We start from the raw sequence: 14,517 nt of genomic DNA on the forward strand, positions 1-14,517 counted from the left end.
CCTCAGAAGGCCACCACCCTCAGATCCGATTCTCCATGGTAGGGCTTCTTCTTTGGTTCCACTCTCCAGCACACTGGGGAAGCAGGGACAGAGGCTGCTGCCACTCTCTGACCTCTAAGGGGTTAAGACCTGGGTCCCGCCCCTTTTCCCGCCCGCCTGGCGGGAGTATGAATAGCCTCGCTCCCACTCCCGACTCTCAGTCGCTCAGGCTACTCCCACCCCGCCCCGCCCCGTCATTGTCCCCGTCGGTCTCTTTTCTCTTCGGTCCTAAAAGCTCTGCGAGCCGCTCCCTTTTCCTGGTGCCCCGCGTCTGTCCATCCTCAGTGGGTCAGACCAACAGGATGGAGGGCTGCATGGGGGAGGAGTCTTTTCAGATGTGGGAGCTCAATCGGCGCCTGGAGGCCTACCTGGGCCGGGTCAAGGCGCTAGAGGAGCAGAATGAGCTGCTCAGCGCGGAGCTCGGGGGGCTCCGGGCACAATCCGGGGACACCTCCTGGCGGGCGCGAGCCGACGATGAGCTGGCAGCCCTGCGGGCCCTCGTTGATCAGCGCTGGCGGGAGAAGCACGCGGCCGAGGTGGCGCGCGACAACCTGGCTGAAGAGCTGGAGGGCGTGGTGGGCCGATGCCAGCAGCTGCGGCTGGCCCGGGAGCGGACGGCGGAGGAGGTAGCCCGCAACCGGCGCGCCGTCGAGGCGGAGAAATGCGCCCGGGCCTGGCTGAGCAGACAGGCGGCAGAGCTGGAGCGCGAGCTAGAGGCTTTACGCCTGGCGCACGAGGAGGAGCGCATCGGCCTGAACGCACAGGCTTCCTGTGCCCCCCGCTGCCCCGCGCCGCCCCGCGGGCCTCCCGCGCCGACCCCGGAGGTGGAGGAGCTGGCAAGGCGACTGGGCGAGGCGTGGCGCGGGGCAGTGCGCGGCTATCAGGAGCGCGTGGCGCACATGGAGACATCGCTGGGCCAGGCCCGCGAGCGGCTGGGCCGGGCGGTGCAGGGTGCCCGCGAGGGCCGCCTGGAGTTGCAGCAGCTCCAGGCTGAGCGCGGAGGCCTCCAGGAGCGCAGGGCAGCGTTGGAACAGAGGTTGGAGGGCCGCTGGCAGGAGCGGCTGCGGGCTACTGAAAAGTTCCAGGTGAGGAGGTTGAGGGCCTGGCTAAGAGAAAGTCCCAGAAAGCTCCAGAAAGTTCCGTGTGAAGCTCAGAGACCTTCTGGGAAGGGAGTGGGGCTAGCTGGCTGTTGAATCAGGAGCCAGTTCTCAGAAACCTGGTGCCACAAGTCCTAGACTTTTACAGTCCCGTCTAGTGTAGGGTGGGAATGGTGGGGCTTCTCGAAACACATCCCTGGGTGGGTAGTCAGGCCCAAGACCCATTGCAGCAGCCCCCCCACTCTCTGGGTGGCACCGTCTGGCTCTGATGATGACCGGGGCTCCGGGCCCCTCCCCAGGCTCTGCTGTTACTAGGAAGACGCCCAGCACTATCGCCTCTGCGCTGAGTCTGGTGGCCTGGTCACTCAGAACCTCCAAGTTCCTCACAGCCCTCCTCCCCTTGAGGGGAGGAGTGAGGGGCCATGATGAATGGCTACCAGCCCCCTCCCATGTCATGGCTTCTCGGCTCCCTGGAGCACATTCCAGAGGCCCATAACAGCTGCTCCTTCTCACAGGGCACAGATGTGACCAGCAGCTGCGAAAACAGCTTCTTGCCTGAGCCACACAGAGGTGCCATGGCCACCTCCCCATCCCTCCTCTCAGAGGAGAGAGAATCCAGAACATGTGGGAAATGGGGTGGGGCGGGGGTGGGAGCCTGCTGTGAGGAGCAGGAGACAGCTATGGGAGATGGGACCAATAGGGGACTGGGGCTGTTTGCCTTCCAGTCCTGCAGGCTCCAGGCCTCTTGATTAATCGTTTTTCCTTCTGCTTCCACTTTTTTTTTTCCCCTCTTCTCCTCTCCATAACCCATCACCTCCCCTTCCTGTGGGAGCTGTGTTCTGAGCAACATGTGCTACCATTTAATCAGCATCCTCAGAGGAGGAGCAGTGGGAGAGGGCTGAGAGGGCTGACAGGGGCCCTAGGCTTATCTTGGCTGATCCAGAGGGGGCTCTCTGGGCAGGGAGTAGGGTAGGGGAGACGGGGGTCTGCTGCACAGAGAAGTCAGCCAGGGAGCAGGAGGTGCTTCCCAGGCAGCAGCAGCGGGCAGGACACAGGTTGGTTCGCAGAAGGGACCCCAGCCCCTCCGCTGACTGCCTCTCGCCTGCCCTGCAGCTGGCTGTGGAGGCCCTGGAGCAGGAGAAACAGGGCCTACAGAGCCAGATCGCTCAGGTCCTGGAAGGTCGGCAGCAGCTGGCGCACCTCAAGATGTCCCTCAGCCTGGAGGTGGCCACGTACAGGTATGAGATGAACCCTGTCTACCCAGGCACACAGAGGTGCACACACATGCTGGGGCAGACTGTGTGGCTGAAGGGGACCAGAGGTGTAGGTGATGGTAACTCTGCTGCCACTGGGTTCTGTAACTCTAGGTTAGTTACTTCCACACTGAAACATGTCCTGCCTGAAACCATCTGTTGTCCCATAGGTTGGAGACCTGAGAAATGTCCTGTGCCCAGGAGATTGCCCCAGGAGAGATGATATTGCCGAGTGGGACAGCCTCTGGAGAGGGGCTGGACCCGTGTGGGGCAACTGCATCCAGACCCTTCCCCCAAAGGGCAAAGCTCCAACTCTATGCATGCCCACACCCCGGGGGCCGTGTCCTTTGGCAGCCACGGAAAGGAGGCATTGCAGGCATGGGGTGGCTGCACTGACTTGCCGCCTGACCTGGGCCTCAGCCTTGTCTAGGGGCTGAGGGCTGGGCTGGGGGACTTCCAAGGCCTCTTCTAGCCTGGATGTCACGGGGCCTGACTCCTCTGATGCCCCCTAGTGCCCTTGGTCCTGCCCAACCTTTCATTGTCCACATTTTCTGTTTTCCTAGAAATGGCTGAGACCAAGGAGGGGCGGCTTCTCACTTGCTATGTGGCCTTGGGCAAAGCCTGCAGTCTCTTCTGGGAAATTGGTCCTGTTGGCTGAGGGGCCATTGATGGACCCTGAGGAAGGGGCTCTGTGGCTGATGAAGGGCCATATGAGGTCCAGGAAAGGAGGGGAGGCAAGGCCCAGAGACGGAAGGTCAGTGAGGCTCTGGGGAGGATGTGGAGGAGAGGGGCTCCACCATCAGGGAAGAGAAGCCCAGAAGGAAGGCCGCAGCACTGGGAAGGACAGAGGTGAGGCTACAGCAAGTGCTAATCAGGCTCAGAGATCATGGAGCAAAGCAGAGAGGAGTAGCTGCTCAGCCTAAGTTGTTGAGTTGATTGGTCCCTGCTCCCCTCATTGGTTCAAGGGGCACTGAGGCAGGGGCCTGGACACAAAGACCTCCGTGCACCGAAGAGCTTGGGATCCAGAGTGCTTAGAGATCCTAAGATGAGGGCCCTGACCCCAAATGAAACCACCGAGGGGAAGGGTCTGGTGAGCCCCGAGGAATTTAAATGCTGGTTTTTGAGGCATGAAAAGGATTTGGAGAGGGGGAGCTGAATTCATTTGCTTTTGTCTGTCGCTAGCTCTGGGGGCCACCGGGGAAGGAGGAGGGAGCCCATCCCATGGGAACGGCCTGAGAATTCCTGCTTCCCCAGAATCCTCTCCTTCTCAGACCCTCCAGATGGTGACTTGGACAATGGCAGCAATTAGCATGAGAATCGGTCCCCCACACAGAGGATGAGGTCATCGGCCTGGGGTGGGAGGAGGAGGCTAGCCTAAGCCTTGTGTGCGTGTGTGTAGGGCAGTGTCCGACTGTGTGGGAATCTGCTTCTATGTCTGAGCTCTGCTGTGTATCCCAATACGGTGTGACTCTGTGACCAAGTGTGTGATGTCTGTGGGTATGTGACTATGTGATTTCACCCTGAGTGTGACTTTTGTGTGACAGTGTCAAATGAAGAGGAAGCCTGCAGGGCCAGGATGGTACAAGCTCAGCCTGAGTTGTCCCCAGCTGGCTTGCTGCCTGCAGGCCTGGGGGCAGAGGGCTGACCCCACTTTCCCTCCCTCCTCTCCAGGACCCTCCTGGAGGCTGAGAACTCCCGGCTGCAAACACCTGGCGGTGGCTCCAAGACTTCCCTCAGCTTCCCGGGTAAGAGGAGGGGCCAAGATCCCACAGAAACTACCCTGCTTTGCTCTTCATATCCCAGACCTGTCTTTCCCTAGAGGCAGAGCATGCTCTCAGCCCAGCCGTGGGCACCAGGGGCAGGCGGATGGGCACTCTTGCCAGTGGTGGCTGCTCTGTGGCTCCCCTCACTGCCAGTGGTATACTGATGCTGTTTCTTCCCTCTCTGCCTTTCCAGACGCCAAGTTGGAGCTGCAATTCCCTGGGACCCCAGAGGGCCGGCGTCTTGGATCTTTACTCCCAGTCCTGAGCCCAACTTCCCTCCCCTCACCCTTGCCTGCTACCGTTGAGACACCTGTGCCAGCCTTTCTTAAGAACCAAGAATTCCTCCAGGCCCGTACCCCTACCTTGGCCAGCACACCCATCCCACCCACACCTCAGGCACCCTCTCTTGCTACAGATCCAGAGATCAGAGCCCAGGGTGCTCCTCTCTCTCTGCTCCAGGCACAGGGTGGGAGGAAACAGGCTCCAGAGCCCCTGCAGGCTGAAGCCAAGGTGGCCATTCCTGCCAGCGTCCTGCCTGGACCAGAGGAGCCTGGGGGCCAGTGGCAAGAGGCCGGTACAGGCCAGTCCCCAGAGGACCATGACTCCTTGGCCCCACCCGTCAGCCCTGACCACTCCAGTTTAGAGGCTAAGGATGGAGAATCCGGTGGGTCTAGAGAGTTCAGCATATGCCAAGAGGAAGGTGAAGGGCAAATATGGAGGTTGGTAGAGAAAGAAACAGCCATAGAGGGTAAAATGGTAAGCAGCTTGCAGCAGGAAATATGGGAAGAAGAGGATCTAAACAGGAAGGAAATCCAGGACTCCCAGGTTCCTTTGGAAAAAGAAACCCTGAAGTCTCTGGGAGAGGAGATTCAAGAGTCACTGAAGACTCTGGAAAACCAGAGCCACGAGACATTAGAAAGGGAGGATCAAGAATCTCCGAGGTCTTTAGAAGAAGACGTAGATACACTAAAAAGTCTAGAAAAGGAAAATAAAGAGCTATTAAAGGATGTGGAGGTAGTGAGACCTCTAGAAAAAGAGGCTGTAGGCCTACTTAAGCCTATAGGAAAAGAGGACACACAGACATTGCAACCCCTGCAAAAGGAGAATCAAGAACTAATGAAATCTCTTGAAGGTAATCTAGAGACATTTTTATTTCCAGGAAAGGAAAATCAAGAATTAGTAAGTTCTCTGCAAGAGAACTTAGAGTCATTGACAGTTCTGGAAAAGGAGAATCAAGAGCCACTTAGATCTCCAGAAGTAGAGGATGAGGAGGCACTGAGATCTCTGACAAAGGTGAATCAGGAACCCCTGAGGTCTCTTGAGGATGAGAACCAAGAGGCCTTTAGACCTCTGGAAAAAGAGAACCAGGAACCACTGAACACTCTAGAAGAGGACCAGAGTATTGTGAGACCTCTAGAAACAGAGAATCACAAATCACTGAGGTCTTTAGAAGAGGAGGACCAAGAGACATTGAGAACTCTTGAAAAAGAGACTCAACAGCCACAGAGGTCTCTAGGGGAAGAGGATCAGATGACATTAAGACCCCCAGAAAAAGTGGATCCAGAACCACTGAAGTCTTTTGACCAGGAGATAGCTAGACCTCTTGAAAATGAGAATCAAGAGTTATTAAAGTCACTCAAAGAAGAGAGTGTAGAGGCAGTAAAATCTTTAGAAACAGAGCTCCTACAATCACTGAAGTCTGCAGGACAAGAGAACCTGGAAACATTGAAATCTCCTGAAACTGAGGCACCACTGTGGTCTCTAGAAGAAATAAATCAGGGGACAATGAAACCTCTAAAAATTCAAGAACCACTGGAGTCTGTGGAAGTGAACCAAGAGACATTGAGACTCCTAGAAGAGGAGAATCACGAACCATTGAGATCTCTGGGAGCACGGAACCTGGAGAATTTGAGATCTCCAGAGGAGGTAGACAAGGAAAGTCAAAGGAATCTGGAAGAGGAAGAGAACCTGGGGAAGGGAGAGAACCAAGAGTCACTGAGGTCTCTGGAGGAGGAGGGACGGGAGCTGCCACAGTCTGCAGATGTGCAGAGGTGGGAAGATACGGTGGGAAAGGACCAAGAACTGTCTCAGGAAAGCCCCACTGGGATGGCTGGAGTGGAAAATGAGGATGAGGCAGAGCTAAACCTGAGGGAGCAGGATGGCTTCACTGGGAAGGAGGAGGTGGTAGAGCAGGGAGAGGCGAATGCCACAGAGGAGGTCTGGATCCCAGGCGAGGGGCACCCAGAGAGCCCTGAGCCCAAAGAGCAGAGAGGCCTAGCCGAGGGAGCCAGTGGGAAGGGAGGGGCTGAGGGCCTCCAGGACCCCAAAGGGCAATCACAACAGGTGGGGGCCCCAGGCCTCCAAGCTTCCCAGAGGCTGCCAGAGGGGATAGAGCCCCTGGTAGAAGATGAGGATGTGGCCCCACGGGGTGACCAAGCTTCCCCAGAGGTCACATTGGGGTCAGAGCCTGCCACGGGTGAGTCTGCTGTGGGAGCTGAGCCAGGCCCGAGGCAGGAGGTGGGAGGGCTGGAGGACTCAGGCCATCTGACCAGGGAAGAGGTGATGGAACCACCCCTGGAAGAGGAGAGTTTGGAGGCAAAGAGGGTTCAGGGCTTGGAAGGGCCTAGAAAGGACCCAGAGGAGGCAGGTGCTCTGGGGACAGAGCTCTCCGAGTTGCCCGGGAAGAGTAGAGACCGTGGGGAGTCTCCCAAGGGTTGGGAGGAGTCAGAGGCTGAGGCCCCCAGGGAAGCAGAGGAGGCGTTCCCTGCTGAGACCCTGGGCCACGATGGAAGTGATGCCCCTCCACCTCGGCCCCTGGGGTCAGAGGAAGCTGAGAAGGATGTACCACCAGTGCTGGTCTCCCCCAGCCCAACGTACACCCCGATCCTGGAAGATGCCCCTGGGCCCCAGCCTCAGGCTGAAGGGAGCCAAGAGGCTAGCTGGGGGGTGCAGGGGAGGGCTGAGGCCCTAGGGAAAGTAGAGAGCGAGCAGGAGGAGTTGGGTTCTGGGGAGATCCCCAAGGGCCTCCAGGAGGAGGGGGAGGAGAGCAGAGAAGAGAGTGAGGAGGATGAGCTGGGGGAGACTCTTCCCGACTCCACTCCCCTGGGCTTCTACCTCAGGTCCCCCACTTCCCCCAAGTGGGACCCCACTGGAGAGCAGAGGCCACCCCCTCAAGGGAAGACTGGAAAAGAGGGCTGGGATCCTGCTGCCCTGGCTTCCAAGGGCTTTGAGGCCCCACCCTCAGAAGAGGAGGAGGGGGAGGAGGGAGAAGAAGAGTGTGGCCGTGACTCTGACCTGTCAGAGGAATTTGAGGACCTGGGGACTGAGGCATCTTTTCTTCCTGAGGTCCCTGGGGAGGTGGCAGAACCTCTGGGCCAGGTGCCTCAGCTGCTACTGGAGCCTGCAGCCTGGGATCGGGATGGGGAGTCTGATGGGTTTGCAGATGAGGAAGAAAGTGCGGAGGAGGGAGAGGAGGATGAGGAGAAGAGGAGGGAGCCAGAGGCTGGGCGGTGGGGGCCAGGGTCCTCTGTTGGCAGCCCCCAGGCCCTGAGTAGCTCCCAGAGAGGGGACTTCCTGGAGTCTGATTCTGTGGGTGTCAGCGTCCCCTGGGATGACAGCTTGAGGGGTGCAGTGGCTGGTGGTCCCATGACTACCCTGGAAACTGAGTCCCAGGACAGTGCTGAGCCTTCTGGCTCAGAGGAAGAGTCAGACCCTGTTTCCTTAGAGAGGGAGGACAAAGTCCCTGGCCCTCTGGGGGTCCCCGGTGGGATGGAGGACTCAGGCCCAGGGGCAGACATCATTGGTGTTAATGGCCAGGGTCCCAACTTGGAGGAGAAGTCACAGCATGTGAATGGGGGAGTGATGAACGGGCTGGAGCAGTCTGAGGAAGGGGGGCAAGGGACGCTGCTCGTCCCTGAGGAAGACCGAGGGAGCCCCTTTCAGGAGGAGGAGGGGAGTGCCCTGAAGACCTCTTGGGCAGGGGCTCCTGTTCACCTGGGCCAGGGTCAGTTCCTGAAGTTCACTCAGAGAGAAGGAGATAGAGAGTCCTGGTCCTCAGGGGAGGACTAGGAAAAGACCATCTCCCTGGCACTGGGGACTTAGGGGTGCAGGGAGTGGGAGGATGTCTCCAAGCCCACTCCCTGCTCAGGAGCAGCACTCTTAACTTATGATCTCTTGACCTGTGGTTTCTGGCTGAGAGGCCTGGCCGGCTAAGGTGAAAAGGGGTGTGGCAAAGGAACCTAATCCAAGAATGGAGGCTGTAGGAATATAACCTCCTGCCCTGCAAAAAGGATCTCTTGCCTGCACCATCTCATAGGCTAAGTAAGCTAAATCCCGATAGTACTAGGCCCCCTTCCCTCCACATCCCATCAGCTGGAAAAGCCCTGTAGCCCAGAGGCTTCTCCAAAGAAAGGGTGACATGCTGGCTTTTGTGCCCAAGCTCACCAGCCCTGCCCCATCTCACTGCAGTAGCACCACCCTCCTGGGCTGTCTGGCCTGTGGCTAATGGAGGTGATGGCACTCCCGTGTCCTGACCTCCCCATCCCTGCCACCTGTGGCCCTGCCTGGCTAGTCCCTGCCTGAATAAAGTAATGCCTCTGCCTTCAAAGTCTGGACTCTTCCTTCTGCCACTCAGAGGAGGCCCTCAGAGTTAGTACAGGAGCAGAGATGGGGTGGTGGGGGAGACTGTCGGGGAGGAGGGAGGAGATGCTGGTGCTGGGGAGGGGCTGCCTCCTGAGGAGAGGAGGACACTGGAGACCTCCTTGGGGGATGAGGGCAGACAGACCCAAGCTGCAGACAGCAGTGTTGGGGCCTGGGCAGAGCCAGGGGCTGTAGCTTGGCTGGGGGAGGCCAGTCCAGGTGACCTCAGCGCCTGCAGAAGCCAGGCCTGTCATCATTTCTGCCCACAGCACTGATTACAGGGATTAGGCCTTGGGGCCACCCCCACCCTTGTATGTCCCCCGCCATTAGCCCCTTGGTGCCGCCAGCATAATAAGCCCCCTTGTCTCTAAACCCAAACAAGTTGTCTGGCCTGATCTGCTCCACCTGGCTTGGTGGGAGCAGGGTGAAGGAAGAGGCAGGCCTGTTCGGCTTCAGTCTGGCTGCATGGCCTCAGGTCAGCATTGATCCTCTGAGCCTCAGACTCTGCCACACAATGAGAGAGGCTGGGCCAGGTGTCCTGGGAGCCTCCCAGGGCCCAGGAGAGCAGGAAGGAGGCTGAGGACAGCATAGCTCTTCGGTAGGACTTCCCTCCCACGCTGCAGCAGGAGGCAGGGGAGAGGGGAGAGTGGGGGCCTGAACTGTCAGGGTGGGGACTGGGGCTGTGCTGATGACAGTGCTGTGATGGCAGCAGCTTAGCCCAGGGGTCCTCCAGCCACAGCGTCTCCTCCTCCCCCCACTTCCCAGGAACTCTCTGTGTCCCTGTGTAGGACAGGGAGGGGACCAGGGGTTCCTGGATTAGGTGGGGCCTGCAGGCCTTGAAGTCAGGATACCTAAATAGAAACCACTCGCTGCTTCAGCTCTGCAGGGAAGGAAGATCTGGCGACACCTCTAAATAGCGCTGGTGGGGGTGGGATAGGGGCTGCCAAACAAATGTTCCAGTTTGGAGCGGATCCCAAGTCCGGGAGCAGGCTCTCCCTCCCTTTGGGCTCAGGGCTGAGGGCTGGAGAAAGATGAGAAGATGAAGTCCCAGCCCCTCTGGCTCCTACTCCTGTCCTCCAGTCAGAGAGGGGTGGGTAGAGGCCTCCCTGACAGGGCCTCACTGTCTGCCTCTCTGCCTGTCTTCATCTAGCACCTCTGTCTTGGGCACCCAGGCTCCATTTCACACCCACTATGCCCCATCCCTCAGGGGCCGGGATCCTGTCTCTCCCCACCCCACCCTCCTGGCAGCCCAAGCCTCCACTCTCTCCTTCCTGTACCCACTGCTAACAAGGCCCTATCTGATCCTGCCAGGCTGCTAGGCCTGGGGCCAGTGCATTGGCATCCAGGCAAGGAAGGTCCACTCCCTGCTCCTCCAATGGGACAGAGGTGCCCTGTGCTTGATCTCCCCAGGCCCTCGGGCACCTCCGCTTGGGCAAGGGCCGAGGATGGGGGCCTAGCCAAGCAGTCCTTCCCTGTGCCTGGTGCCCACCCTACCCCCCTGCCCACAGGACTCCTGATCCCGTATAGAGTTACCAAACTGGCCATTGCTGCCAACAATCTCAAACAGGGTAGAAGCGAGGACTTCCCTAAGGGGATATGTCATGGGAGGCGTGTTCTCTTTGGAAGTGATTGTCAATGCAGCAAGAGGAGTGAGGGTTGGACAGTAACAGGGACATTCCTGGTGGTGAGAACAGGAGTGGTCACCATTTGTCAACAACTATTTACTGAGCATCTACCACATGCCATGTGCTGTGCAGGCACTGGGGAGCCACAGATAAAGAACAATGGGCTTCCTCACTCAGGCAGCTTTACCTACCAGTTGAACAAGGGCTTCTGAGTGGAAATCATATCCAAAAACAGCGAAGTGCCCTAGGTTATGGGAGCAGAGTGCAGGGGACCTCGCCTGACCTGGGATGGGGGCGTACAGGAGGGGTAGACAGGGAAGGCTCTCCTGAGAACCTGAAAGATGAGCAGGAGTGGCCAGTTGGGGAGGAGGGGGAGGAAAGGTGTTCTAGTCAGAGGGAACAGCATGTGCAAAGTTCAGAAGCAGGAAGAGAAAGCCTGGGCAACTGAGGAAGAGAAGGAAGGCTCCTGTGCTGGACGGTGGAGGAGGGAAGAGAAAGTTCATCATGAGACTGAAGAGAGAGTCAGGGTTTGGGGACAGAGGTCTTATTAGATAGCCAGGAAATAAAGACTTCTACGTATTTGGAGGCAATGAGTGAATTCTGAAGCGAGAGCTTCTAAAGGGTTGCAAGCAGAGGTGACCTGACCAGGTTTGCGTTTCTTTCTTTTCTTTTTTTTTTTTTTTTTTTTTTTTTTTTGAGAAGGAGTTTCATTCTGTCACCCAGGCTGGAGTGCAGTGATGCGATCTTGGCTACTCCAATATCTGCCTCCCCGGTTCAAGCAATTCTCTTGCCTCAGCCTCCCAAGTAGCTGGGATTACAGGCGCCCGAGGCCACGCCCAGCTAATTTTTGTTATTTTTTGTTTGCTTGCTTGTTTTTTGAAACGGGAGTCTCGTTCTGTCACCCAGGCTGGAGTGCAGTGGTGCGATCTCGGCTCACTACAACCTCTGCCTCCCCAGTTCAAGAGATTCTCCTGCCTCAGCCTCCAGAGTAGCTGGGATTACAGGCACCTGCCACCACACCCAGCTAATTTTTGTATAGTAGAGACGGGGTTTCAGCATGATGGCCAGGTTAGTCTCAAACTCCTGACCTCAAGTGATCCGCCTGCCTCGGCCTCCCAAAGTTCTGGGATTACGGGCGTGAGCCACCACCCCCGGCCCAGGTTTGCATTTCAAGTCAAACTCTGGCTGCTGCGTGAAAACAGGTTGGTGTGGGCAGGAGGGCTTCAGGGAGGCTGCTACTGCCATAGTGCAGGCAGGAGACAGTGGCAGTGGCAGTGGTGGAGAGGAGACACGTGAGGAAAGGGAATCTCAGGACTTGGTAATCTATGGTAGGGGAGGGAGGGGGATATGGCAGCAGAGGGTCCCAGGTTTTTGGCTGGGCAGCTGGGAGACATAGGACTATTTTCTGAGCGGCAGAGTCCAGCAGACCTCCAGGAGGAGGTGCTTGAGGTGGGTGGACACGTGGAGCTGGAGCACAGGAGAGAGGGCCAGGTTGGAGACAAGAATTAGGGGGTTGCTGGCCTAGAGATCCCCCCGAGAGAGCATGTAAGATGAAGAGAGCCCTGGACAGAGCTCCAGAGGAGCTCCTGACAGAGAGGAGATGACCGGGAAGGAGCTGGAAAAGGAGGCCAGAGTAGGAGCAAAACCAGGGGACTGCGGGGTCTCAGACATGCTGTCATCATGGGAGTTTCTGGGACAGCAAGACCTTTGTCCTGGTCATCACCCAGAGCCTAGCTCAGTGCCTGGGAGCCCAGGAGGTGCTGAATAAATGCGTGTTAAATAAATGAATGGCCATGACAGACAACGGGACACACTTCTGAGGGTGGAGTCCCAGGGGAGGGAGCACAGAGGGACAGTATCCCCCCTGCCCCCACCCCTCCAATCAGTGCAAGGACAAGTGGGAGGTTATTCTGGGGCCTCCTCCGGGTAAATATAGCTTTTGGATGGGGTGGGGCCGGGTTGGGGGCCGGAGGTGGCTTCCTCGGTTTGTTTGGGGCACTTCCTTATAAGGCTGTGCAGGCTGAGGCGCCTCAGAGGGTGAGGTTAGGGGCTGAGCTCTCCATTCAAGCCAGCCTGATGCTGTCCCATTGCTGCTGCTGCTGCTCCTGCCGCCATTGCCACCAAAGTCTCAGAGGAAATCAAAGGCCTAGGTGTTGGGCTCGGCCAAGGGAGCACAGAGTGTGGTCTCTTAAAGGGCTCCTTCAGCCTTAATGTCTGTGTGAGAGCCCAGCCCTGGAGTGGGGAGAGTGCGTTCTTCCAGGGTCCTCTTAGAAAGAGATGCTGGACACCTCCTTCCCCCATGGGGCCTTCCTGGGACTGGGTCATCCCCAGAGGCGCCACACAGCTAGAACATCCTGTGGTCTAACCTTGATCCCTGCCACTGCAGGGTCTGTGCCTCTTTCTCTGGTCTCTTGAGATGAAAGAATCAGAATTCATTTATTGCCTCCAAAGAAAGGCCCTGGTCCTCCACTTCCCTCCTCACCCCCTTCTCAGCCCCTCCCTGGGGAACCAGCTGCTGCCACTTGACCCTGTGGTGTCACAGCTGCTGTCAGCAATGCCATCCTCATGAAGCAGGGAGAGAGGAATGTGATTTAATTTCAGCTGGAATGTGCTCTCTGAGGCTGCCCATGGAAGGGAGAAGGGATGGAAAAAAAGCCCACCTAAGCCCAGGAAACCCGAGACAACTCTGGGCTTGGGCACAGACTCCTGGGTCCCAACTGGACCCCCAGCTCCACCCACAGGGGAAAGCTAAGTTCCAGGATGGGTCCTACAGCAGGACAGATAGAAGTTAGACTTGAGGGTCTTCCTGAGAGGTGGGAAAACAGGATGTTTCTTGAATGCAGCTCGAGTACCTGAAGAAAGGACTCAGGCACTCTGTTCCTGAATCTACAGGCTGACATTAAAAAGACTAGGATGAGAATCTCAAGTGGCTGAACCAGGGGAGGAGCTGCTTGGCTGAGAAGCAGAGGGGGGGACAGAAAGAATGGCCCACAGAGGAAAATGTGGCCCTCTCTCTTTCCTCTCTCATGGCACTGGGGTCTCCCATCTACCTCCCTACTGGGAGCCCTCTTTCCCCTCTCTTTATTTTTCTTCTCCTTCTCCTTCTCCTTCTCCTTCTTCTTCTTCTTTTTTTTAAGAGATGGAGATCTTGTCTGTCACCCAGGCTGGAGTGCAGTGGCACTATCCTATTTCACGGCACCCTTGGCCTCCTTGGCTCACAACAGCGATCCTCCCACCTCAGCCTCTCAAGTTGCTGGGACTGCAGGCGCAAGCCACCAGACCTGGCTAATTTTCGTATTTTTAGTAGAGATGGGCTCTTGCTATGTTACCTAGGCTGGTCTTGAACTCCTGGGCTCAAGTGATCTGCCTGCTTTGGCCTCCCCAAATGCTGAGATTACAGGCATGAGCCACTGTGACTGGCCTCTCAGCCTTTCTAACACAGCATTCCCACACCAAGATCAGGCTTGTCTCTTCTCCCACATTTCAAGGGTAAAGGCCCTGCCTCCTACTCCCCAAAGCCTTCCCCAAGCCCCACTATTCCAGGGGCTCCAATGTGGATGTCCCTCCTGTACTTGATGCTCTGGCCCCAAAGGGATGGACCCTAGGTCTCAGAGTCTCAGGCCCTAGAGCCCCCTTCCTTCCTCAACCTTCTCTTCTAGTCACAGTCTCCCCTCCCCCCAGTCCCATTCACTCTCCCCACCCCCATGACTCAGCTGCGGCTCCAGAAATAAACCAAGGCAGGTGCCAGGAGGCCTCTGTCGAGGAACCCCCTCCCAACAGCTGCCGTCTCAGCTGCTTGCAAGTGCCAGGGCCCCAGAGCCCCAGGAAGGGTGGCTGGGAGACTTTACAGTGGGGGAATGCTCCCCTGGCTCTGGCCCCCTCCTGGGTCTTCAGGACTCCATCCTCTTCGCAAAGGAGAGACATTTGCCACTCAGGGACCCAACTCTCCTTCCCTGTCTCCCCATTTTCACCTCTCTTCTGTCTTCTACCTACTTTCCTCCCTCCTCCCTGGTCCCTTCCCAAGTTCTGAGTCTTTTTTTTTTTTTTTTTTTTGAGACGGCGTCTCACTATGTCGCCCAGGCTGGAGTGCAGTGGTGCGATC

General features: G+C 57.5%; 1 protein-coding gene across 1 annotated transcript; it reads left to right on the forward strand.

Annotated features, from left to right (window-relative positions):
• The first annotated feature begins 204 nt into the window (after positions 1-204).
• Positions 205-8,758, forward strand: NES (nestin). Its single transcript, XM_010356408.2, has 4 exons — positions 205-1,124; positions 2,250-2,374; positions 4,061-4,134; positions 4,346-8,758. Exons 1-4 carry the CDS (start codon positions 342-344, stop codon positions 8,218-8,220), a joined length of 4,857 nt encoding a protein of 1,618 aa, XP_010354710.1. The 5' UTR covers positions 205-341; the 3' UTR covers positions 8,221-8,758.
• The last annotated feature ends 5,759 nt before the right edge of the window (positions 8,759-14,517 follow it).

The sequence above is a fragment of the Rhinopithecus roxellana genome, chromosome 8 (assembly GCF_007565055.1).
Source record: "Rhinopithecus roxellana isolate Shanxi Qingling chromosome 8, ASM756505v1, whole genome shotgun sequence".
NCBI lineage: Eukaryota > Metazoa > Chordata > Mammalia > Primates > Cercopithecidae > Rhinopithecus > Rhinopithecus roxellana.

Coding starts and splice junctions, on each gene's coding strand:
- NES (XM_010356408.2), top strand. CDS start 342: ATGGAGGGCTGCATGGGGGAGGAGTCTTTTCAGATGTGGGAGCTCAAT. Junction 2,375..4,060: donor CTGGAGGTGGCCACGTACAG/GTATGAGATGAA, acceptor CCTCCTCTCCAG/GACCCTCCTGGAGGCTGAGA. Junction 4,135..4,345: donor GACTTCCCTCAGCTTCCCGG/GTAAGAGGAGGG, acceptor CTGCCTTTCCAG/ACGCCAAGTTGGAGCTGCAA.